The sequence below is a fragment of the Heptranchias perlo genome, chromosome 2, assembly GCF_035084215.1.
Source record: "Heptranchias perlo isolate sHepPer1 chromosome 2, sHepPer1.hap1, whole genome shotgun sequence".
NCBI classification, from domain to species: domain Eukaryota; kingdom Metazoa; phylum Chordata; class Chondrichthyes; order Hexanchiformes; family Hexanchidae; genus Heptranchias; species Heptranchias perlo.
Window position 1 is genome coordinate 123,885,824 of NC_090326.1, and position 26,746 is coordinate 123,912,569.

The following is a 26,746-nucleotide window of genomic DNA, read 5'->3' on the forward strand; positions in this document are numbered from 1 at the left end:
AGAACTCAAAATACAGAATTCAACCCTAATCCTAATAAAATTGCTCTACATCACACTGTACAACAGTATCTAAATAGAAGACCTATTAGTAATGACTACAGTATGTACATGTTTTTAAAATCATATTTATCAATCAATAACAAAATGTGAGAACTAAACAATTTATCTTTTGGGATGAGATATTTAGTTATATTGTATGGAATCGCTGATAAGGTAGAAGAAATCTGAAGTTATTTTTATACATGCAAAATAAATATAGTTGGAACATAGTAAATGAATTTCAGGCAGGCTGCACTCTGGATCTAAATAACATTGTGCTTATCATCAGTATTCAGTATTGATCTGTACCTCAACGCCATTTACCCGCCTTTGCTCCATATTCCTTGATACCCTTACCCAATAAAAATTGATCAGTCTCAGTGATGAAAATGTCAATTGACCCAGCATCCACATTCTTTTGGGGGAGCGAGTTCTGTATTTTTACTACTCTTTGTGTGAAAAAGTGCTTCCTGATTTCACTCCTAAATGGCCTAGCTCTAATGTTAAGATTGTGCCCTCTTGTTCTGGATTCCTCCACCAGAATGCTTCTCTGTATGTATCCTATCGAATCAGGTTATCATTTTAAACACCTTGATTAGATCACCCCTCAATCTTCTAAACGCAAGGAAATACAAGCCAAGTTTATGCAACCTGCCCTCATAATTTAACCCTTTAAGCACTGGTATAATTCTGGTGAACCTGTGTTGTGCTAAAGTAAGGAAATGGCAGATAGGTTAAATAATTACTTTGCGTCAGTATTTACGGTAGAGGAAGAGGAATAGCATGCCGGACACCCCAAGGAAACTAATTTTGAATCAGGGATGGGGACTCAGCATAATTAACATAAACAAATTAACAGTAATGAAGAAAATAATGACACTAAAGAGTGACAAATCCCCAGGACCAGATGGTTTCCATCCCAGGGTTTTAAAGGAAGTAGGTGAGAACATTGCAGATGCCCTAACTATAATCTTCCAAGTTCTCTCGATTCAGGAACTGTTCTTTTAGATTGGAAAATTGCACATGTCACTCCACTATTTAAGAAAGGTGAGAGAGGGAAACCAGGGAATTATAGACCAGTTAGGCTAATAACTATTGTCGGGAAATTACTAGAGTCTATAATTAAGGATAGAGTGACTGAACATCTTGAAAATTTTCAGCGGATCAGGGATGGCCAGCATGGATTTGTAAAGGGGAGGTCATGCCTGACGAACCCGACTGAATGTTTTGAAGAAGTGACTAAAGTAGTGGACAGGGGAATGTCTATGGATGTTGTTTATATAGACATCCAGAAGACATTCGATAAAGTCCCTCATAAGAATTGTTAGCTAAAGTTAAAACTCATGGAATTGAGAGCAAATTATCGACCTGGTTCGGAAATTGGCTGAGCAGCAGGAGACAGCAAGTAGGGATAATGGGCAGGTACTCAAATTGGCAGGACATTACTAGTGGAGTCCCACAGGGATCTGTGTTGGGGCCTCAACTATTCACTGTATTTATTAACAACTTAGATGATGGGATAGAGAGCCACATATCCAAGTTTGCCGACGACACAAAGATAGGCAGCATTGTAAGCAGTGTAGATGAAAGCATAAAATTACAGAGAGGTATTAATAGATTAAGTAAATGGGCAAAACTGTGGCAAATGGTTGGCAAACTGTGGCAATGTAGGAAGTGTGAGGTCATCCACTTTGGACCTAAAAAGTATAGATCAGAGTACTTTCTAAACGGTGAAAAGTTCGAAACAGTGGAGGTCCAAAGAGACTTAGCTGTTCATGTACATAGATCATTAAAATGTCATGGACAGGTATAGAAAATAATCAAAAAGGCTAATGGAATGCTGGCCTTTACATCTAGAGGACTAGAATACAAGGGGGTAGAAGTTATGCTACAGCTTTACAACGTCCTGGTTAGACCACACCTGGAGAACTTTGTTCAGTTCTGGGCACCGTACCTTAGGAAGGATTTATTGTCCTTGGAGGGAGTGCAGCATAGAGTTACTGGAATGATACCTGGATTCCAAGGGTTAAATTACGAGGAGATATTACACAAACTAGAGTTGTATTCCCTGGAATTTAGATTAAGGGGTGATTTGATCGGAGTTTTCAAGATATTAAGGAGAACTGATAGGGTAGATAGAGAGAAACTATTTCCGCTGGTTGAGGAGTCTAGGACTAGAGAACATAGCCTAAAAATTAGAACCAGGACTTTCAGGAGTGAAGTTAGGAAACACTTCTACATGCAAAGGATGGTAGAAGTTTGGAACTCTCTTCCGCAAACAGTGGGTGATACTAGCTCAATTGTTCATTTTAAATCTGAGATTGATAGATTTTTGTTAGCCCCATATCTCTTAATACCTTTGGTTAAGGTGGGTATATGGAGTTAGGTCGCTGGTCAGCCATGATCTCACTGAACGGCAGAACAGGCTCGAGGGACTAAATGGCCTACTCCTGTTCCTATGTCCCTATACCCCTTCCAAGACCAATATATCTTTCCTGAAATAAAAACAGAAATTGCTGGAAATACTCAGCAGGTCAGGTATCATCTGTGGAGACAGTAACAGTGTTAACGTTTCAGGTCAATGACCTTTCGTCAGAACTAGAAGGTGTTAGAGATGGACAGCTTTTAAGCAAATACAGAGCCAGGGAAAATGGGGGCAGGGAAAGAACAAAAAGGAAAGGTCTGTGATACGATGGAGGGCACGAATGAATAAGTGACAAAAGGGATGATGGTGTAAGGCAAAAGGAGATGATAATGGGACAAACATGGAAACAAAAGATGGGTCCAGAGGACGTGTAAATGGTTACAGAATGTCCAAGAGGAAATAGGAGCAGTGGTTAAGATCTAAAGTTGTTAAACTCAATGTTAAGTCCAGAAGGCTGTTAAGTGCCTAGTAGAACGATGAGGTGCTATTCCTCAAGCTTGCATTTAGCTGCATTGGAACTGCGTAGGAGCCCGAGGACAGAGTGGGAGTGGGATAGCAAATCAAAGTGCCAAGTGACCGGAAGCTCAGAGTCACGCTTTCGGAGTGAACAGAGGTGTTCAGCAAAGAGTCAACCACATTGGTGTGGGACTGGAGTCACATATAGGCTAGACCGGGTAAGGACAGCAGGTTTCCTTCCTTAAAGCATAGTAGTGAACCAGTTGGGTTTTTATGATAATCCAACATGTTCGTGGTCACTTTTACTGATACCAGGGTTTTTAAAAGTGGATTCAAATTCTCAAACTGCCATGGTGGGATTTAAACTCAAGTTTTCTGGACTGTTGCTGCCCCTTCAAATAATAAAAAACAAGGATGCAACCTCGGGCACTTTAGAAATATGTGAAATGTTGTTTTGTACTGAGCACAGAGCGGGCACACGGCCAGGAAGTTGATGAGGTGGCTTAAGTAGTGATCTGAGGCCACCGTGCTGTGCAGCACTCTTCACCTAGGTCCTCACTGGTACTGAGAAGGGTCCGAATACAGAACCTTTCACTGGGGATGCTTGCCCATGTCAGGAAGCAGAATGTTCCAACAGGATGTACTCTAACGGAAGACAAAGGCGAGGAAGTGGAAAAAATAGAGCAGCAGATAAATCAGGAACTCCTTCCAAGCAGAATGGAATGGCAAAGAGGGAATTTCCAAGAGGCAGCTCAAGTTGTGAGGTGAAGGTATTGGACAGGTGGGTTTAATGTCTCTGCCAATTAGCAGCTCCCTCTCAGGGGTGAGATTGGTCAGAACTGCTCCATGCCCCTCAGCTGCCTTGGTACAGAGTAAGGACCTAATGCGGGTTTGGTTTTGTGGAGCCCGCTGGCAATGCGATGCACCCGTTTCCAAGGCATCCAGGTGGTGAATGCCTCTAGAGATGTCAAACTGATGCCCCTGCTTTCCAATGTGTCCCTGACTCTGGGGACATTTACAGTAAGGGCTTGTCTTCCCTCCCCTTAAGTGCCTGTGAAAAGCATACGCAGTTAGGGGGTGCGCAGGAAGACGTCTGTGAGTATCACTGCTTCCTTAGTTGGGAGAGAGCCCCTGCTGGAAGAAACCAGGTCCAGACTTTCAGCAAGTCGCAAAAGAAGTCCAGCAGGAGGGATAAGGAAAACCCCCGCAACTTACTGTAAAGGATCTGCCTGTTGTAATTCAGGCCATGCAGCTGGCGGAAGAAAATTGTCAGCACTGTCCACCACTTGTGAGGACCCTAAATGTAAAGATATCTTTGCAGGGTCTGAGTGTGCAGGCACACCAGTGTCTGACAGCACTCCACAATTGAGGGCAACTCCCACAGAGACCAAGTACAGAACTTTGTCCTAGTTTCTTCTGGATATTGGTGACAAACTCAGGGGGAGAGGTCAAAGTGACTAGTCGGTATCACAACATGATGGCCACCAGTTGATTTATAAGCAAAACTCTCGCCCTGTGGAAAAGCACTCAGAACAGTCCTGTCCAGCATGTGCAATGTCCGGAGGCACTCGTCTGCAGCTCAGTCCAGTTGATCTCAGTGGGGTTCAGGTAAACTCTCAAGTATTGGAGATAAGTGGTCTGAAGCTCCTCCAGCAAGGAGTCTACCTGCCATTAACCCACCAAAAGTCCAGAACACTTACCCCTGTTGATCTCTGCAGAGGATGTGGCTGAATATACCCACTCACATCCCCTGCAAGTTAAAAGATCCCCTACTGTAAGAAGCACGTCATTGGCGTAAACTGAGAGAAAGACCTCTGTTTTTGGCCAACACAGAACCAGCCCTGACAACCTCTTACATATGAAATGCAGGAAGCGAGCTATGCGGATGGCATACAGTTAGCTGGACATGGGGCGTCCGAATGCACTACCTCCAGTGCAAGCAGTTCTAAAATATCAATGGGGTATCAGTGCTTCTACAATAATTGTATTAAGTTCTGGCAAATATAATTCTTTAGGAGTATCAATCACTCATTTTGGTTTAAAAATATGACCTATTTTGATGAGTGTTTTGTTTAGGTCAATGAGGATCTAATTGGTCCCCATCAAAACAGCTTCAAGTACATCCTTGGAAGGAGGGCACCACTAATAAATGTAGGCTGCCCTGTTCAAACTAAAAAAAAGTATCAATGGATGATTATTCATCTAAAATAATGGTGTAATTTGGGCCAATAAAATAATTGATGCCTTGTGGTACCCACCAGTTGGCTCAGGAGGCAAGCAGAATAGAGGACCACCTTGTGGGTCTGCTCCTGGGCCTGGTAAAACCACCATTCACAGGTCCAGAATGTGCAGGTTCCACGGGGAGGGTCACTTCGACTGCTTGCCTCTCTTCCATGGCCTTATGAGCGCCTGGGTGACTCTGCAGAGGGATCTTGCGATGTCCACCAGTACGCTTGAAGCCACCCATGAGCGGCGGGCTCCGCAGGACATCAACTGTATTATTAATCAAAAGAACCATATTATGATATTGGTTCATTTTTATTTTGTATACATCTTAGTTTGAATAAACCATTTGTATTAGTGGTCTATTAGTGATGACCTCCTCGAGTGGGGCGCAAGTAGTGATGTTTTCGTCCTGGTGAACTGGTCCAGTACAAAATAATCCCACCAGTTGGCTTACAGTGAACTGATGGGCACCACGTGGTCACTCTTCAGTGAGCTGGGTGCATGCTAGAGAGCAGACCATGAAGAAGTAGTCAAGCAGACAATTCCTGATAATGCCCCAGAAATTGCTGGAAAAATAATGGCAAGTTCATGGCACTTGCCATTAATAGTTTTTTTTAAAAACTAGCAATTTGTGGCAAAGAGATATGGCATGAGTTCTGATTCTCCACAAATTGCTGGACGATTTGCAGTTAGTTTCGCCAAAACCGAAAAATTACCATATCACCATAAGCCTCCCCATTTTGTGTCATGAAATTGCTGGTTTTATGTTGTCAATACCAATTAATCTCACTGCAGCCATTCATGGCTGGTAATTCATGTCACAAGGACCCTGTTAATGACGTGATTTATGCTCCTGACATGCCACTCAACCATAGAGACGCGGGTAAGCCCACAAAGCTAAGATGCATACATGACTGGTAAGCTCAGTTGGTTAGAGCGTGGTGCTAATAACGCCAAGGTCGCGGGTTCGATCCCAGTACGGGCCATAAGGTTCCTATTGCAATATTTTGGTCGGCCCGGAGGACGCCGACAGTATGGACGCTCCGCTGAGTTTGGCGGAGCTGACCGGCGCCCTCCACCAGCTCTCCAGGGGCAAGTCCCCGGGGCTGGACGGGCTGACCGTGGAGTTCCTCAGGGCCTTCTGGGACGTCCTGGGGAGCGACTACGCGCGGGTCCTGGGGGAATGTCTGGCGACCGGGGAGATGCCCCTTTCGTGGCGCAGGGCGGTCGTGGTCCTGCTGCCTAAGAAGGGGGATCTCCGCAACCTTAAAAACTGGCGCCCGGTCTCCCTCCTCAGCACGGATTATAAGGTCTTTGCCAAGGCGATGTCTGCTCGCCTGGGCACCGTGCTGGCCCACATGATCCACCCTGACCAGTCCTACACGGTCCCGGGCCGGCAGATCCACGATAACATCCATCTGGTCCGGGACCTGATCCACCATTCCCAGAGGGCTGGTCTGTCGGTCGCCTTCCTTTCCTTAGATCAGGAGAAGGCGTTCGACAGGGTGGATCACGAGTACCTATTCGGGACTCTGCGCGCTTTCGGGTTCGGGTCGCATTTCGTCGCCCGGATCCGACTTCTGTACGCCGCCGCGGAGTGTCTGATTAAGGTTAACGGATCCTTGACGGCGCCCCTTCGCTTCGGGAGAGGAGTGCGTCAGGGGTGCCCCATGTCCGGCCAATTATACGCCGTCTGCGTGGAGCCTTTCCTGCGCCTCTTGCGCAAGAGGCTGTCGGGACTGGCTCTGCGCGAGCCGGACGTGGAGGTCGTCCTTTCGGCTTACGCCGACGACGTGCTCCTCGTGGTCACGGATCCCCTTGACTTGCGGAGGATGCGCGAGTGCCAAGAGGTCTACTCTGCGGCGTCTTCCGCAAGGATCAACTGGGAGAAATGTTCCGGACTCCTGGTGGGTCAGTGGCGGGTGGACTCCCTGCCAGAGGAGCTCAGGCCTTTCGCCTGGAGTACCACGCACCTCCGGTACCTGGGAGTCTACCTCGGCCCTGCCGAGGAAGCCTGGCCGGCGAACTGGGAAGAGCTGGAGGCCAAGGTCGCCGCTCGCCTGGCGCGCTGGACAGGACTGCTCCGAGTGTTATCCTACAGGGGTCGAGTGCTGGTCATAAACCAGCTGGTGGCCGCCATGTTGTGGTACAGATTGGTCACTTTGACCCCACCCCCCGAGTTTGTCGCCAAAATTCAGAGGAAGTTCGTCGACTTCTTCTGGGCCAGAGGGATACACTGGGTTGCTGCCGCGGTCCTGAGTCTCCCGCTTAGGGAGGGCGGTCAGGGGCTGGTGTGCGTCCGCACCCAGGTGGCAACTTTCCGCCTTCGGACGCTGCGGCGATACCTGTACGTTGAGCGTCCTCTTAGATGGCGTGCGCTGGCGACGTATTTTTTCCGCCAGCTGCACGGCCTGAACTACGACACGCAGCTCCTGTTCATCTCGCTGGTGGGCGGCCGCATGTCTTTGCAGGAGCTGCCTGTCTTTTACCAGGATCTGCTCAGGGTCTGGAACATGGTCGCCTCCGGTCGGTGCTCTCGCCCGTCAGGGGTAGCGGCCGTCCTGCAGGAGCCACTGCTCGGGAATCCGTTCCTCCGCGATATCGGCTTCGGCCACTCGCGGCTGTCGGTGCGGAGGGCCGTGGCCGGTCGGGTGACCAGAGTCAGGGACGTCCTGGATGGCGGTGGGTCGGGTTGGTTGGAGCCGTGGGCGCTCGCCGCACGGATGTCCTTGTGGCGTGCCGGGGACGCGGCCATCGCCATCCGGGCGTTGAAATCGGCGCTCGGCCCTGACTCCACTCGGGATGTGGAGGCGGCTCAGGCGTGCGGAGCCATCCCGTCCGACCTGACCCCCGTTCGGACGGAGTTCCTCCTCGGCGCCAAACCCCGGAACCTCCCTCGGGGGGCCGCGCCTCACAACTTGAGCCGTCTCTCGGAAATTCCCTCCATGCCGTTTCACACCGCGCGGAGGGATTTCCTGTACGGGCTGCTCCTGCACACCATCCACTTCCTCGCCCTCGTCTCTCGGCCGGACACGCCCTGGCGTGCCATCCTGCCGTCCGGCGGAGACGGGGGTCCCCAGTGGGAGGCTCTCTATATACAGGGGTCCTCCCGTGTTACTTTGGGGATCTGGGGTGGAGGGTGGCGCACGGAGCAGTCGCGTGCAACCGGCGGTTACGCCATTTCACGGACACCCAGGCCGCTTGTGATTTCTGCGGCCTGGAGGAGTCCGTGTTCCATCTGTACACTGGGTGTGCGAGACTGCAGCCCCTGTTCCATTATTTGAAGGGGCTGCTCCTCAAGTTCTGGCTGCATTTCAGTCCCACGCTCCTGATCTTTGGCCGCCCGGTGAGGAGGGGGGCGGGCAGGTCGGTGGACGTTCTCGTGGGCCTGCTCCTGGGCCTGTCCAAGGTGGCCATCCACAGGTCTAGGATGATCGTGATCCGTGGGGGCGGTCGCTCGGCCTGTCTGCCTCTCTTCCGCGGAATGCTCCGCGCCCGGGTGGCCCTGGAGATGGAGCACGCGGTGTCTGCCGGTACGCTCAAGGCTTTCCGCGACCGGTGGGCACCGCAGGGGCTGGAGTGCATCCTGGACGAGGATAATAAAATTTTAATTTGAACACTTGGTTTTGGTCTGTTTGATTTTAGTATTTAAGCACACCCCACACCCCCCCTTCTTATAAAAGGGGGGCCTAATACACAAAAAAAAAATCAAAAAAAAAAAATCTGAAAGTGTCTCTATGCTGGCGTGCCATCCTGCCAAAAAAAAACCATAGAGGCCCAGAAAGGGAACACTGAAACTGTGGAGTCTCACTTTTTTATTTCTCCTCTCTAATTTATTCTATTTGCTTCTCTGTTGTTCCCTGTTTCTTTCGCTATCCTTAAATTTAATTGGTTAAGGAGATAGACCATTGGGCACAACTTTCATGAAGTCTCAGATGCAACGTTGACATCGCTGAACCATTGTTAACTCGCATTTCCAGCAATCTGAGGGAAAAGAAAATCTAATTCACCGTGTTCGCCGCTCCAGCACTTTCTGGGCCATACTTACACATCCTGGACCTGTACATGGAGCAAATCTACCAGAAGGTATTCCAACCTCGACACCGGATGCCCAAAGATAAATAATGCGGGGGATTTTAATGAGCCATTCTTAAAAACAAACGCTATCCCACATGTTTATATAGATTTTGCAATCTCGGCCCCCTTAATTATAAATGTCAGTTTTACCATTTCACTCAATGAATAGATTAGATGTTCCGCCTCCGTATTTCTTGCTCAGCTGCCCCGGGCTGCTCCAAGTCCTCGTGACCTGCGATACCAGCAGGCGCGTGCGGCGTTTCCTGGGTCTGTTGTTTCCATGGAGATGATCACGCGAAAGGCTGTGACTGGGGCGGTCGGAGAGCCCGTGACTGGGGTGCATCCTGACCGCCGAAGTGCTGGAGACCGAGAGTTGGTGGCGGTGTGAGCAGCGATGCAGTGTTCCAGATTTGGGTTGGTGGTATGTTTGGTGCTCGGTGCATTGACCTGTATCGCGGGCGGACCTTTGCATGCGCAATGTTCGGTGGAATGGTAGGTTCGCCGTGTATTATGGATTGACTATCGCAAGTGAACGTGTTCAGAGATGAACGTGCAAAATCCCTTTAAAATTATTATGCACCCAGTGCAGTGGTTTCACTTCATTATCTGTATCGTGGGAAGCGAACGCCCCTAATACAGAATATCTGGCTTCTGATTCACTTTTGATTCCGAACCTATTTTAACTTTGTAGGTTATACTGATCAATGACTAGTTGAGCTATAGCAGGCGGTCCATCACCTATTCTTTAATCCATTCTACTGTATGGGGGAAGGCGGACGGTGGGACGTGGTAGTTGTTACTCCTAGAGTTCCGCTATGCTTCTAGAACATTATTTGAGTTGCACATCCTTCTCCTGTTTATTTTTTAAAAAATTCATTCATGAGATCTGGGCGTCGCTGGCAAGGCCTGCATTTATTGCCCATCCCTAATTGTCCTTGAGAAGGTGGTGAGCCGCCTTCTTGAACTGCTGTAGTCATTGTGGTGAAGGTACTCCCACGATCTAATAGTTACTACTCTGAAAGCAATTTGTTAATTGTGTAGAGTGTTTTGATGTGTTTTATATAAATGCTAGTGTAGTGTATCATGTTTACTTTCAACAACTTTGAGAATTGATTGCTTATTTTCATCTGACATGTTTATCTTGTAGGACATTTGGAATTCCTTGTAATAATGTGTATCTGGATTTAGTCACCCAAATTAAAGAGTGGAAGACTGCTGATAATTGTGTTAATGGAGGGGAGAAGTGCTTGTACACTGTAAGTATCAAAAGCTTAATGGTTTGAAGCTTCCAGTTAGTCAAATATAAAATCCATCCAGTTTTTAAATCTCCTTGGAAGAACTCTAGTCATCTGATTTGGAGAACTACTCCTATTGCTACAAGTCTACTGAGAGACTTTAAGCTTTCAAAATCTTTTTTTTTCTGAACACCAGCATTACTTACAGATTTTTACTGATTTGAAATGCACACTGTGAAAGAATATTTTTCAATTCAAAAGTGTTGAAAGAAAAAATAAAATGCTATTGCAAACAAAAAGGGTTAAGATTGTTGTAAATAAGTTTAATTGGCTAATTGATTTAGAATTTGGAAGAACAGCTCAGACAAATATCCTTTTAGAACTTTTTTTTTGCTAGTTTTCTTCCCTTTCTGTCATGAAAGCATCAATTTCTTGCTGGGCATCAGTTCCATGGGTGCTGGTGACTCTCTAATACAGTGCCCAAGTGCCCATTCATTTTATGAGCCTTGATGTTGAGTGTCAGTAAGTCCTTTAACCATGAGGACATCACAGTCCAACCTGATCTGGTTCTTGTTTGACATCTTTGTTTTTTCCTGAGTTTATCCAGTGAGTAGGAAGGTTTACTTTCCTGTTTGTGCTGAGTTGGCTGATTACAACTGGGATGGTGGTAAACAGTGCTATGATTAGCCTCAATGGCCTTCATTCAGGAGGAGGAAAATCAGAAATTATTCCTGCTCCTAATTGCAATCCAGTGACCCTTACTGGAAATATTTTCATTGTGTATTTTTCCCATAATCAAATTGTAAAAATGCATCGTGTTGCATATCACAATACAGAAGGAAGATTAGACTGAGGAGAATTTGGACAAAATACTTCTGAAAGGGGTATTATGCAGATGCACCGTTAGTAAAAGTAGCTTGATGAATTTGGAACAGTTTTTTGTCATTTCTTCAGAATAAGGTCATATGGCTGTATCCTAGAGTATTTGTGTGGAGAATCTTCCATGACCTCTGCTTTTTGACTTTCTGAAATCTGTCAGGGGCTAGTGTTCCAACCCAGACCACTGTCATTGCTGTGGTTCAGAGACCACAATACTGAAATGTGGCATTTTTTCAATTTAATCTTTGCTCCCATTAGTCCTCAATATTCACTCTTCTTCAGTGAGGCTGCCAGGGGTGAGACAAAGCCAAGAAACATCGGGGTAGAAATTAGTCATCATTGCACCCACTTTCCGGATGGAAAACAGGACAAAAATGACTTATTTTGCAGGGCCATGTCCTGCGCCCTATTAATGCCTGAAAACTGTCCGACACCATGTTGGCCACACACAGTTTTCAAGTGTCCGAGGTGGCTGCCTAAAACAGGCATTAGACCCCATCATTACCATATGCAAGGGGCCTATTGCCTGTTTTAGGTCCCCTCTGATAAATTGGGTTGCCCTGAGCAGAGCAGGCCTGACTCCTGCTCCGCTCAGGTTTTCTGGGCATGGATGCATCATAGCCATCAAGCAGCCACCACCAAAAAAGTAGACAATTTTTTTTCTCCACTCCTAAAAACCACTGCCACCCTGTAATATCTCCTCCTGGACTTAGCTGGGGGCTGCCAATTTTTGTATTTTAAGTAGCAAAATATTGAACACTCATTGTGATGTATTGTAACCTTTGATATAAAACACTTAGTTTTTGTTGATAAAAACTCATTTAAATATTCCAGACAAAATGCAAGCATATTACATGGCACTGAAAAAAAATTATGGGTTGTCTTCTGTAGTTACCTGTAAGAATAAAAGATGCACATTTTTCTGTGTTCACTTTCCTCCCCCCAACCCCACCCCCCACTCAGCTAAAGTCTGCAAATGAACACTACATTGTGGCTGAGCACACCACTCCTGTGCACAAATATGTCGATAACCTTACATTCAGACTGGCTTCCTCCTTGGACAAGAGATCCTGCTATGTCACTGTAAGTAATATCATTATATTTCTATACAGAACACATTTCATTTGTCATTAATAGGTCGTGTAACTTATATTGAATTTTTTTTACAAAGTGGTCTATATGTCATTTGTCATGCCTAAATGGTATCACGTCTTTTTTTGACTCTCAGCTTGGTAATTCAATTATTTGAATTTGAAGCATTGGATTCAGTAACCCTTAGTATATTCTGGATGCTTTATTCATCTGGGCATAATCTACTGTGGGCTAATTCTGTATTGAAAATAGAAGTTAGATTAGGCAGTAAAATTAATGTTTTTTTTTAAAAATGGGAGGGAGAAGGAAAAATTTTAACATTTTAAGGTTAATATAGTCACTTAAGCTACTGCTGATATTTCAGTAGTTTCATTACTGTAATAATGTTAGGTTCAGTGTCCCATTGCACGAGCTGAAAAAATACAAAACAGACTGGCCCAGGGAGACGGTCGTGTTCCTGCACGTATTGGCAGTTTTGAGGATTGAGATTAGAGTTTAATAATCTCTTTACTGGAGATAACTCCAAAAGAAATACCTGTGTTGTTTTCCATAATATAAATGATTTGGATATTGGCACAAGAGGAATGATATTAAAGCTTGTTGATACTAAGCAGCATTCCAAGTGTGAGGAAGTAACCAGGAGGACATGGACAGGCTCGCAGTGTGGGCAAAGAAATGTGAAGTTGTATATTTTGGGAAAACATTGAAAGGAAGTATGCCCAAATGGTAGAATTGCTAACCAAAGAGGCAAACAGTAAGATCTAGATCTTTAAAGGTGGGTGTCCAGGTAAATAAGGCAATAAAAAGCTAAATGGAATTCTGGGTTTTATACACAAGTGGCACTGAATATAAAATCAAAGATAATATTAACTTTGGACAAGATGTTGATTAGACCACAGTGGCGTACTGTGTGCAGTTCTGGGCACCACATTATAGGCAGGATATTAAAGCCATGGAAAGGGTACAGCAAAGATTCAATAGAATGATAACAGGAATTAGAGGTTATTTGTTTTAAAAGGCTTGAAAATTGGAGTGCTTTTTCTCTGGAAGAGGTTAAGGGGGAATATGTTGGAGTTTTCAAAATTCAATAAAGTTTGAGAAGGTAACAAGGAGACATAGGGCATGATTTTATTGGGGGGCAGGGGGTGGGGGTTTGGAATTCCTGATGGGATACCCGGAATTACTGGTTTCCCGGACGTCCATATGATTTTGACATAAGGATGTCTTTTTTTACTCATTCCCACCCGACAGGATGGCCTGTTTGACAGGCTGGCCTCAGTCGGACTGGAGAAGAGGACGTGAACAGGTAAATGTTAGATTTTTGTGGGGAAGGAGAGGTGGTTGGAGATTGTGGTGGGGGAGGAGGGTCGGAGATTGTTTTTGTAGGGCCGCTGCAGGTAGGCTTGTTGGGTCTGGGGGAAGCACTCCTATTCTTCGTGGCCCTCGAGCAGTGGTATAAAGGCACTTACCTGTTGTTTTGGGCCTTCTCGCCTCCTACTTCACGCCACCTGGGGAATCCCGGCCCCCAGGAGTCAAAAATAAAAAATCTGTTAAAATGAAGGCCTGCAGCCTCCTCGAAAACTTTTAGTAACCAACCCGCCCCTCTTCCTGCCTCTGTTACAACCGGAAATGGGTGGGTTTTACATTTAAAACATTTTTTACTGTTTTCCTCCCTGCCCCCAACCCACTTGTTTTTTTTTCATGCCCAGGACAATGAAAGGGGAAGTTAGAAATATTTTCAGTGTTATTATGCTTTATCACAAGGCTATTAAAGGAAGAAACTGTAAAAGTTTAAAAATGAATTAGATAAGTATTTTTTAAAAAATCAGAGCAAAGGAATGGATTTAAGACTAGACAATTCCAGTTAAAGAACTAGCACAGGCATGATGGGCAGAACAGTTTCCTGTGCTGCAATTTTTTAAAGTTCTATGAAAAAGGGATTTCTTGAATAAAAGCTGGGTTTACTGGAGAACTGAATTTGATTTCCACTTTGTATAAAAAATTTGTTTAGTAAGCCAACACCAAGAAAAACCCGAGTTGGGCTCCCTTCAAAGGTAAAAGAAGCATGTGGTGCAGCACTGACATATGGGTCAGGAAGTTCCCAGGTTCCATCCTTAGTCTGTGCTGAATTAGCTGATTAATTGGTGCTACAATTGGCTGTCTTGGCCTAAAAAGGGATAAAGTCAACCACAACTCCTGCTCCTGATCATGGCTGCTGTTTAAAAATGCCTTTGTGAAGATTGGGCTCAGCTGTGAGGTGCCCACGCACATCAAAAACTTACCAACATTCCCTGTCTCTCTCTGCTTGTAAATGTAAGATGCCCATGGGTATAGTAATGGAGGACATTTGTTTTTGGAACAACTCCAGTAGCAGCCGCGTCCTTTGGGGGAAGGGGAAAAGAAAGCCTACAATTCAGAAGACTGATTTCTGTGCCCTGAAAGCCCTGAAATAATTACGTTCCTTCCCCGATTGATAAAACAAAATTGTACATGTACATACAAAAATCTAATTAATGTTGAAGAACATTATCAGAAAGTGATAATTGAGCTCTTTTTTTATTTTATATTAAAAATTATAAACAAAATTCTGGAAATACTCAGGTCGGGAAGCATTTGTGGAGAGAGAGAGTTCCAGCATCCGCAGTATTTTTGCTTCTATTTTTATAATCTATTTTGCTCTACTTTTTGCTTTCCAACAAAAAAAGTTATAAAGCCTCTGAACTTGTATGTGCTTTAGCAAAAACTCCTGCTTCCTTGACCTCATTGCCACTAAACTGCTGAACAGCTAACTTTCCTTAATGGTCCCCATGCTAACTGTTTTCTCTCCTAAGATGCTGTCCTCCCCTTTCAAAATGGATGTCATCACTCTGTTCTCACAATAACCCACCCTTGACCCCCCTGTCTTGCTAACTACTACCACTTTTCCAACCTTCCTTTCAACTTCAAGGTCTCTGAATGTGTTGTTACCTCAGACCTGTGCCAACCTTTTTGGCAGTTCTGTTTGAATTGCTCCAATCAGATTTCCACCCCTTCCACAGCACCAAAACGGCCCTAACCAAAGTCACAATAAACATTCTCTATGACGGTGACCATGGTACATCCTCGACATCTCTGCGACCTTTGATACAGTCGACTATGCAATCCTCCACCACCTCAGCATGGGACCCTCCTTGCTTGTTTCCACTGTTATCTATCCAATTGTAGCTAGAGAATCTCTAGCAATGACTTCTCTTCGCACCCATAAACTGTCCTCTCAGGAGTCACCTAAGGATCTATTTGCCCCCTGCCTTCATGGTACTCCTTGGCAAATCATCTAAAAACACTGGGCCAGCTTCCACACGTATGCTTATGACACCCAGCTATACCTGTCAGCCCTGGCAATATATGCTTCATCCTATTGGACTCCGAGCTGAGCATCTGACCCTATATCCTCTCCATCACAAAGACTGTATACTTTCATCTCCGAAACATTGCTGCCTGCCTCCGCCCGTCTGTTGCTGAAATCTTCACCCCTTTATTCACTCCAGACTCAACTATTCCAATGCTTGCCTGGACAATTTCCCATCCCTCCATCCTCTGTAAATTTCAGCTCATCCAATCTCTAACTGGATCCTATCCTGCACCAAGTAGGATACGGTAGCCTAGTGATAGTGAGTTCAAATCCTACCATGGTAAGTTGCAAAATTGAATTCAATAAATCTGGTAATTTGTAGGCTAGCACCAGAAAATGACATTTTAAAAGCTGACAGACTGCCATTAAAAATCTAATTGTTTCACTAATCTCCTTCAGGGAAGAGAACTGGCCACGCTTACCCAATCGAGCCTATATGTGACTCCCGTCCCATGCTACGTGGCTTGCATGGCCACCTCAGAGTCATCCATGTTGGTTTGGGACTGGAGTCACCTATAGGGCAGACAGAGTAAGGACTGCAGGCTTTCTTCCCTAAAGGACATTGGTGAACCAGTTGGATTTTTATGATAATTCAACAGCTTCATGGTCACTTTTACTGATACCAGCTTTTTATTTGTTAAAACTGAATTCAGTTTCTCAAATTTTTGAACTCAAGTACTCAGGATTAGTAGTCCAAGCCTATAGATTACTTGTCTGGTAACATAACCTCTACACTACCTTTATTAATACTCATGATGTGGAGATGCCGGTGATGGACTGGGGTTGACAAACGTAAGGAATCTTACAACACCAGGTTATAGTCCAACTGTTTTATTTGAAAATCACAAGCTTTCGGAGGCTTTCTCCTTCGTCAGGTGAGTGAGTGACGAAGGAGAAAGCCTCCGAAAGCTTGTGATTTTCAAATAAAACAGTTGGACTATAACCTGGTGTTGTAAGATTCCTTACATTTATTAATACTGTACTTAGACTTAAAACTGTCTAATTACAGAAAATCAATACATTTATTAAAAAAAAACTTGGATTTATGAGTCCTGTGCACTAACGTGATAGGCTAGGCAATTGACCTGATTCCAAATTTCTGTTAGTGAGAAAGTCAGTCAGAGGTGTCCAAGAGTACCATGTAGTGGCTTGCCCTCAAATTATTCCCCCCCTACAGTATTGTAGGCATCAGTTTTTAATCAGTGTTTCTTCAGCTATTCTGTTTCTGCTAATACAGCTCAGTACACATTCTTGTTGCAGGGATCCTCTGTTTCTGAACTGTGGTATGCAGTCTTCGACTGTGGTACAAACTACTGCAACTTGCACAACCTTATTGAAGGTAAGAAATTAAAATAGCTGTTAATAGAAAAGCTTCTGTCATAAAAAGTATAGATTTTTTTTCTCATTTTATTCTGTTTTGTTTTCCAGGTAGTGGCTTAGACAAAGTTTCAGGTTACAGTGAATCAACAAACAACTTTAAGTGCACTCAGTATTCATCAGCTAATTGTACAATTTACTAAATGAGGTGTGCTTCAGTAATGATTAAGAATAAGCAGGAACTGCATAATGCTAAATAACTCGGGGATGCTAGTTTTATACTCTTGCTTAAAGAAAACAGACTTTGAAATAATTCTCTTCTCAGTATCATAGCCAGTCTTTCTCCAAGAATAAGGCTACTAAAACTCTGAGGGACTGGATAAAGAAAGAAATCAAACTCTTGACACCATACTCAGTAATGTCAGGGAGCAAATATGTCCCCATTTAATGACTAGGCCCCTTGTAGTTCAAGTATGAGCTGTCATTGGATGGAAATAAATATAATCTACAGTACAGAAACAAGCCATTCAGCCCAAATGGTCCATGCAGGTGTTTATACTCCATACCAGCTTCTTCCCACCCTGCCCCCATATAGAGTCATAGAGTTATACAGCACGGATAGAGGCCCTTCGGCCCATCGTGTCCGCGCCGGCCATCAAGCCCTGTCTACTCTAATCCCATATTCCAGCATTTGGTCCGTAGCCTTGTATGCTATGGCATTTCAAGTGCTCATCCAAATGCTTCTTGAATGTTGAGGGTTCCTGCCTCCACAACCCTTTCAGGCAGTGAGTTCCAGACTCCAACCACCCTCTGGGTGAAAAAGTTCTTTCTCAAATCCCCTCTAAACCTCCCGCCTTTTACCTTGAATCTATGTCCCCTTGTTATAGAACCCTCAACGAAGGGAAAAAGCTCCTTAGTATCCATCCTATCTGTGCCCCTCATAATTTTGTACACCTCAATCATGTCCCCCCTCAGCCTCCTCTGCTCCAAGGAAAACAAACCCAATCTTCCCAGTCTCTCTTCATAGCTGAAGCGCTCCAGCCCTGGTAACATCCTGGTGAATCTCCTCTGCACCCTCTCCAAAGCGATCACATCCTTCCTGTAGTGTGGTGACCAGAACTGCACACAGTACTCCAGCTGTGGCCTAACCAGTGTTCTATACAGCTCCATCATAACCTCCTTGCTCTTATATTCTATGCCTCGGCTAATAAAGGCAAGTATCCCATATGCCTTCTTTACCACCTTATCTACCTGTTCCGCCGCCTTCAGGGATCTGTGAACTTGCACACCAAGATCCCTCTGACCCTCTGTCTTGCCTAGGGTCCTCCCATTCATTGTGTATTCCCTTGCCTTGTTAGTCCCTCCAAAGTGCATCACCTCGCACTTTTCCGGGTTAAATTCCATTTGCCACTGTTCTGCCCATCTGACCAACCCATCTATATCGTCCTGCAGACTGAGGCTATCCTCCTCGCTATTTACCACCCTACCAATTTTTGTATCATCAGCGAACTTACTGATCATACCTTTTACATTCATATCCAAGTCATTAATGTAGACCACAAATAGCAAGGGACCCAGCACCGATCCCTGTGGTACCCCACTGGCCACAGGCTTCCAGTCACAAAAACAACCTTCGACCATCACCCTCTGCCTTCTGCCACTAAGCCAGTTTGTATCTCCCTCATACAAGCATCAAGCCTCCCCTTGAATGTGTCCCACCTTGCTCTGTTCTAACTTCTCCCTCCATTGATGGTTAATTAAATACCAAAGCATATTAGTGTCTTCTAAATCATTGTTAATATTCCCAGAATGTTGAACGACCTCAGTTCTGAATTTTTAGTTTGTTTGAGGACTAACAACTTGGGGAATTTCATCTGCCTGGAGAAATATTATACATCAGAATTCTGTTCTAGTATTTTAATGAATTAGTTTCTTTTACTGTATTCCACTTCTGGTGAAATCATTTGTAAAATCATTATAACTGAAATATCTTGAGTTACAGTAGTTGGTATTAATAAGAGATACCTTGACAATGTGGTGGTGGATTCAAACACAGCTGAGGTGTGTTGTGTAGGCTGTCGAATGATGGGTAAACAAGCCAATGGAATCCCAAAAAAATAAAGAAGTCATGAAGATATCAGGACTGGCACATGGTCCTTTTACCAAGTCCTTGTGCTGATTCTGGTTGCAAAAAGTGAAAAAATGTTCCATTTCCCAACTTTGACATCTCCTAATCTCAATGAGCTCAAATATTTACCCCTTAATTTCTAATCTACAGCCTGCTTAAAAATCCATTTGAACATACAATAGCCTATGTATTTGTATTGTATAATTATAACTGTGCCGCCTTATAAAACCAGTTAGTTTGACTAGGTCTAATTTTTTCCATTTGGTGATACTACACATGTGGATCCTTTGCAGTGTAAATGAATGTTTGTTTGTTTTTTTTGGAATAAATTTCTTAATTTGCATTTTATTAAATCAATGCAACTCATTTACCTGGTTGTCTATTTGTGTTTACAACGAGAATAACTGAGATAATGCTGTGATAGCCGCATCAAATGTGCCCCTCATGTATAATTTTATGTAGCTCCTAAGACTATCTGTAGAAATAAAGATACTGAGATTGTTTGCTATTTATAAGATTGTATATGCAGTCCTAAACATGACTAGGCAGAACATTTATTTTCTAAGTCTGCTATACAACAGTAATTTTGAATGAATGAACTTGAGTGCGATGGAACAAAAGACTGCTGTGCTGACTTGTCTTGTGATGTACCTGTAGGACTAATTAGTGGTTCTGAATGTTGTCCAAAGGCTTAATAGCCAAATTGTTGTGTCTACTGTACTTGCAATGCTGAAATATTTGGCATTGACTTATGGGAGATGCCACCGTTATCCAATTAGGTTCTCAAAGAATAATTTTCTGCAGTGAGATTAGAAAATGCTGGAAAGATGCTGCTTACTGTCACGTGGAGTGAACCGAATTGGCTGGACACTGCTATTTATGATGGTGGGGACCTCAGGAGGCCCCTTAGGATCATTCATTCGGCACTTTTGGCTGAAGACTCTTGCAAACATTTCAACCTTGCCTCTTATCCTCATGTGACCGGCTGCACCGTGGTTGAGAATAGTGATGTTCAAGGAGTCTCCTGCTACTTGCCTGGTTGTTTGCCCTCATTCTCAACTGAACATGGGAGGGCTACAGAGTTCTGCTCTGATCTGTTAATCATGGGATTGCTTAGCACTCTCTATAGCCTGCTGCTTTTGTTGTTTAGTATGCAGGTAGCTTCATTAGCTTGTACCTCATGCTAACGTATGCCTGCTGCTGGTCCTGGCATACCCTCCTATACTTTGAACCAGAGTTGATGTCCTGGCTTGATTGTAGTCAGAGTGAGGGATGTGCTGGGCCATGAGGTTACGGATTGTGATTGTATACAGTTCTGCTGGTGAGGGCCTACAGTATCTCCAGGATGTCCAGTTTTAATCTGTTGGATCTGTCCCACTTAGTGAGGTGGTAGTGCTGCACGACACAATGGTGGACACCCTCATGGTGCAGGGTAGCCTTGGTCTTCACAAAAACTATGCACTGGTTACTTCTCTAACACTTGTGGAAGATGTTTCTGCAACTATCTACAAGGCACAAGTCAGGAGTGTGATGGAATACTCTCTACTTGCCACTCAAGAAGCTCAACATCAGCCAGGACAAAGCAGCCCGCTTCATTGGCATCCCCTTTACCACCGGCGCACTTGTGGCTGCAGTGTGTACCATCCACAGGATGCAGTGCAGCAACTCGCCAAGGCATCTTCGACAGCACCTCCCAAACCTATGACCTCTACCACCTAGAAGGACAAGAGCAGCAGGCACATGGGAACAATACCACCTGCACGTTCCCCCTCCAAGTCACACACCATCCCGACTTGGAAATATATCGCCGTTCCTTCATCGTCGCTGGGTTAAAATCCTGGAACTCCCTTCCTAACAGCATTGTGGGAGAACCTTCACCACACGGACTGCAGTGGCTCAAGAAGGCAGCTCACAACCACCTTCTCAAGGGCAATTAGGGTTGGGAATAAATGCTAGCCTTGCCAGCGACGCCAACATCCCATGAACAAATTTTTAAAAACAGGTAGGTTGGTGAGGACAATGTCAAGTGGGTTACTTCCTTATTCCTTGGTTTCTCACCGCATGTTGCTGGCCCAATGGTGGCTATGTCCTTCAGGATTCTACCAGCACGGTCAGTGGTAATACTACCTAGCCATAGGTGTACATTGAAATCCCCCACCTAGAGTACATTCTGTGCCTTTCGTTCTTTCAGCTTCCTTCGTGGTGATCCACATGAGTACTGATTCCTCAGTTGAAAGTGGTGATTGGGGGGGGCGGTAATTATGGGGAGGTTTCATTGAGGTAATGATCTGTAGCAAGGAACCAGATGTAGGAATAACTGAAATACATGAAGAACAGGACAAACAGTGATCAAAGAGCCCAGGAGAAATATATCCCACTAAAAAGCAAGAACAAACTAGCCAGTAATGATACACCATGGATGAATAAAGAAATAAGGGCAAAATTGAGACTAAAAAAGACATACACTAAGTACATAGACAGCAAAAGGAAATATGAAAAGTTCAGGAAAGAAGTAAAAAAAACTATTAGATGGCAAAGAAAAACTATAAAATTAAATTATCAAAGGAATATTAAAAAAAAAACTAGTAAAGTACTCTATGGACACATAAATACAAAAGAAAAATCAGGATAGGGTTAGGGCCACGAAGTGATATACACGATAAGCTCACAGGAAATGACAGCGACATGGTAGAAATATTTAAAAATTACTTTGCCTCAGTATTTACCAGGGAGACTAACACAATGGGCATGACATTAGAAGAAAAGATCAAAAAAGATATAAAGACATTTAAGATAGAAAGAGGGGAGATAATTGATAAACTAATCAAATTTTGAGAGGATAAAACTCCTGGTCGAGATGGATTGCATCTGCCCACATTAAAAGAATTTATGGAAGAGATAGTAGAGGCACTATTACATAGATACATAGCCGGAGGACAGCTAATGTAATCCCTATATTTAAAAAGGGAGATAGAACAAGTCCAGGGAACTATAAACCAATTTGCTTAATGTCAGTGGTTGGAAAGATAATGGAATCCTTACACAAAGATTTAATCGAAAAATATCTAGAAACCAATATCCAGCACAGATTTCAAAAGGGAAGGTCATTCTTGACCAATTTATTTTTATTTGTTCATGTGATGTGGGCGTCGCTGGTGAGGCTGGGATTTATTGCCCATCCCTAATTGCCCTTGAGAAGGTGGTGGTGAGCCGCTGCCTTGAACCGCTGCAGTCCGTGTGGTGAAGGTTCTTCCATAGTGCTGTTAGGAAGGGCGTTCCAGGATTTTGACCCAGCGACAATGAAGGAACGGCGATATATTTCCAAGTTGGGTTGGTGTGTGACTTGGAGGGGAACGTGCAGGTGGTGGTATTCCCATGTGCCTGCTGCTCTTGTCCTTCTAGGTGGTAGAGGTCTCAGGTTTGGGAGGTGCTGTCGAAGAAGCCTTGGCGAGTTGCTGCAGTGCATCCTGTGGATGGTACACATGCAGCCACAGTGTGCCGATGGTGAAGGGAGTGAATGTTTAGGGTGGTGGATGGGGTGCCAATCAAGTGGGCTGCTTTGTCCTGGATGGTGTCGAGATTCTTGAGTGTTGTTGGAGCTGCACTCATACAGGCAAGTGGATAGTATTCCATCACACTCCTGACTTGTGCCTTGTAGATGGTGGAAAGGCTTTGGGGAGTCAGGAGGTGAGTCACTCGCCGCAGAATACCCAGCCTCTGACCTGCTCTTGTAGCCACAGTATTTATATGGCTGGCCCAGTTAAGTTTCTGGTCAATGGTGACCCCCAGGATGTTGATGGTGGGGGATTCAGCGATGGTAATGCCATTGAATGTCAAGGGGAGGTGGTTAGACTCTCTCTTGTTGGAGATAGTCATTGCCTGGCACTTGTCTGGCACGAATGTTACTTGCCACTTATCAGCCCAAGCCTGGATGTTGTCCAGGGCTTGCTGCATGCAGGCTTGGACTGCTTCATTATTTGAGGGGTTGCGACTGGAACTGAACACTGTGCAATCATCAGTGAACATCCCCATTTCTGACCTTATGATGGAGGGAAGGTCATTGATGAAGCAGTTGAAGATGGTTGGGCCTAGGACACTGCCCTGAGGAACTCCAGCAGCAATGTCCTGGGGCTGAGATGATTGGCCTCCAACAACCACTACCATCTTCCTTTGAACTCTTTGAAGAAGTAACAGAAAGGGTAGACAAGGGTAATGCAGTAGATGTAATATATTTGGATTTTCAAAGGCCTTGGATAAGGCACCCCATAGACTCATGACCAAGGTCAGAGCATGTAGAGGTGGGACAAGTAACAGAATGGATAGCAAGCTGGCTACAAAACAGAAAACAGAGACTAGGTGTTAAAGGTAGTTACTCAGACTGACAAAAGGTGGGAAGTGGTGTTCCACAAGGATCAGTACTCGGGCCACTGTTGTTCACCATTTACATAAACAATTTGGAATCAACAGTACAATTTCAAACTTTGCGGACGACACCAAATTGGGGGTTCTAGTTAATACTGGGGCGGACTGTGACAAAATACAGGAAGACATTAATAAACTTGCAGAATGGGCATGTAATTGGCAAATGAATTTCAATATAGATTAGTGTGTGGTATATTTTGGTAGGAAGAATAAGGAGGCCACATACTGCTTGGAAAATAAGTGTCCAAATGGGGTAGAGGAGCCGAGGGATCTGGGGGTACAGATACACAAATCACTAAAAGTAGTGTCGCAGGTTAGTAAGGCTATTATTAAAAAAAAATAAAACAGCACTGGGATTCATGTCTAGAGGGATAGAATTGAAAAGCAGGGAAGTTATGTTAAACTTGTATAGAACCTTGGTTAGACCACACTTGGAGTACTGTGAACAGTTTTGGTCTCCATATTATAAAAAGGATATAGAGGTGCCAAAGAAGATGCAGAAAAGATTTACTAGGATGATATCAGAACTGACCTATCAGGAAAGATTAAGCAGGCTGGGGATCTTTTCTGTAGAAAAAAGATAGAGGGGTGTCCTGATAGAGGTCTTTAAGATTATGAAAAGTTTTGATAGGGAGATGTACAGAAGATGTTTCCACTCGTGGGAGAGACCAGAACTTGGGGCATAAATATAAGATAGTCGCTAATAAATCCAATAGGGCATTCAGGAGAAACTTCTTTACCCAGAGAGTGGTTAGAATGTGGAACTCGCTACCACAAGGATTAGTTGAGGCAACTATAGAGACCTGGCTCAAAAAAAGGGCAGGGTTGGATACTACATATTCCAAGATACAAGGTGTTCAGGAAAGATAGGGAAGGGAAAAAAGGTGAGGGGGTGGCAGTATTGATTAAAAAGGATATTGCAGTGCTGGAGAGAAAGGATGTCCTTGAGGGTCAAGAACAGCATCTATTTGATTAGACTTAAGAAACAATATAGGAGCCATTACACTATTCTATAGGCCACCAACCAGTGGAAAGGATATAGAGAAGCAAATTTGCAGGGAAATTACAGAGTGGTGCAAGAACTATAGAGTTGTGATAATGGGGGACTTCAACTATCCTAATATAGACTGGGGTAGTAATAGTGTAATGGGCAAAGAGGGGGAGGAATTTCTGAAGTGTGCTCAGGAGAACTTTATTGATCAGTATGTTTCCGGCCCAATGATCAAGGAGGCAATGCTGGATCTAGTTCTGGAGAATCAAGTGGAGCAAGTGAGAGTGGGGGAACATTTAGGGAACAGTGATCGTAGTATCATAAGGTTTAGATTAGCTGTGGAAAAGGACAAGGAGCAATCTAGATTAAAAATACTTAATTGGAGGAGGGCCAATTTCAGTGGGTTGAAAACGAATCTGGCCCGGGTAAATCGGAATCAAAGATTGGGAGGCAAAACTGTAATCGAACAATGGGCAGCCTTTAAAGAGGAGATGGTTCGGGTACAGTCTAGGTGTAATCCCACATGGGGGATAGGTAGGGCAACCAAAGCCAGAGCTCCTTGGATGATGAAAGAGATAGAGAGTAAGATGAAGCAGAAAAAAGGGCCTATGACAGATGTCAGGATGACAATACAAGTGAGAACCAGGCTGAATATCGAAAGTACAGAGGAGAAGTGAAAAAGAAAATAAGAAGAGGGGCAAAGAGAGAGTATGAGAATAGACAGGCAACTAATGTAAAAGGGAATCCAAAAATCTTCTATAGTAAACAGGTAGTAAGAGGAGGGGTGGGGCCGATCAGGGACCAAAAAGGAGATCTATTCAGGGAGGCAGAGGGCATAGCTGAGATACTAAATGAGTACTTTGCATCTGTCTTTACCAAGGAAGGAGATGCTCGCAAAGTCACAGTAAAAGAGGAGGTAGTTGAGATACTGGATGGGCTAAAAATTGATAAAGAGGAGGTACTAGAAAGGCTGGCTGTACTTAAAGTAGATAAGTCACCCGGTCTGGATGGAATGCATCCTAGGTTGCTGAGGGAAGTAAGGGTGGAAATTGCAGTGGTGCTGGCCATAATCTTCCAATCCTCCTTAGTTATGGGGGTGGTGTCAGAGGACTGGAGATTTTCAAATGTTACACAATTGTTCAAAAAAAGGGTGTAAGGATAAACCCAACAGCTGCAGGCCAGTCAGTTTAATCTTGGAGGTGGGGAAGCTTTTAGAAATGATAATCTGGGACAAAATTAATAGTGACTTGGACAAGTGTGGATTAATAAAGGAAAGCCAGCACAGATTTATTAAAGGCAAATCATAGAAACATAGAAAATAGGAGCAGGAGTAGGCCATTTGGCCCTTCAAGCCTGCTCCGCCATTCAATATGATCATGGCTGATCCTCTATCTCAATACTATATTCCCGCGCTCTCCCCATACCCTTGATGCAAATTGTGTCTAGAAATCTATCTAGCTCCTTCTTAAATATATTCAGTGACTTGGCCTCCACAGCCTTCTGTGGTACAGAATTCCAAAGGTTCACCACCCTCTGAGCGAAGAAATTTCTCCTCATCTCAGTCCTAAATGTCTTACCCCATATCCTGAGACTGACCCCTCGTTCTGGACCCCCCAGCCAGGGAAAACATCTTCCCTGCATCCAATCTGTCTAGCCCTATCAGAATTTTATATGTTTCAATGAGATCCCCTCGTGTTTAACTAACTTGATTGAGTTTTTTGATGAGGTAACAGAGAGGGTGGATGAGGGCAATGCGGTTGATGTGTGTATGGACTTTCAAAAAGCATTTGATAAAGTGCCACATAATAGGCTTGTCAGCAAAATTGAAGCCCATGGAATAAAAGGGGCAGTGGCAGCATGGCTACGAAATTGAATAAGTGACAGGAAAGAGAGAGTAGTGGTGAATAGTTGTTTTTCGGACTGCAGGAAGGTATACAGTGGTGTTCCCCAGGGGTTGGCACTAGGACTACTGCTTTTTTTGATATGTATTAATGACTTGGACTTGGGTGTACAGGACACAGTTTCAAAATTTGCAGATGATAAAAAACTTGGAAGCGTAGTGAACAGT

At 44.4% G+C, this 26,746-nt stretch overlaps 1 protein-coding gene across 1 annotated transcript; it reads left to right on the top strand.

The window, feature by feature from the left end:
- The first annotated feature begins 9,513 nt into the window (after positions 1-9,513).
- LOC137334276 (uncharacterized) lies at positions 9,514-19,631 on the top strand. The gene is made up of 5 exons (XM_067998938.1): positions 9,514-9,715; positions 10,371-10,479; positions 12,301-12,420; positions 17,081-17,159; positions 17,249-19,631. Exons 1-5 carry the CDS (start codon positions 9,618-9,620, stop codon positions 17,338-17,340), a joined length of 498 nt encoding a protein of 165 aa, XP_067855039.1. The 5' UTR covers positions 9,514-9,617; the 3' UTR covers positions 17,341-19,631.
- The last annotated feature ends 7,115 nt before the right edge of the window (positions 19,632-26,746 follow it).

Coding starts and splice junctions, on each gene's coding strand:
- LOC137334276 (XM_067998938.1), top strand. CDS start 9,618: ATGCAGTGTTCCAGATTTGGGTTGGTGGTATGTTTGGTGCTCGGTGCA. Junction 9,716..10,370: donor GCGCAATGTTCGGTGGAATG/GTAGGTTCGCCG, acceptor TTTATCTTGTAG/GACATTTGGAATTCCTTGTA. Junction 17,160..17,248: donor CTTGCACAACCTTATTGAAG/GTAAGAAATTAA, acceptor TTTGTTTTCCAG/GTAGTGGCTTAGACAAAGTT.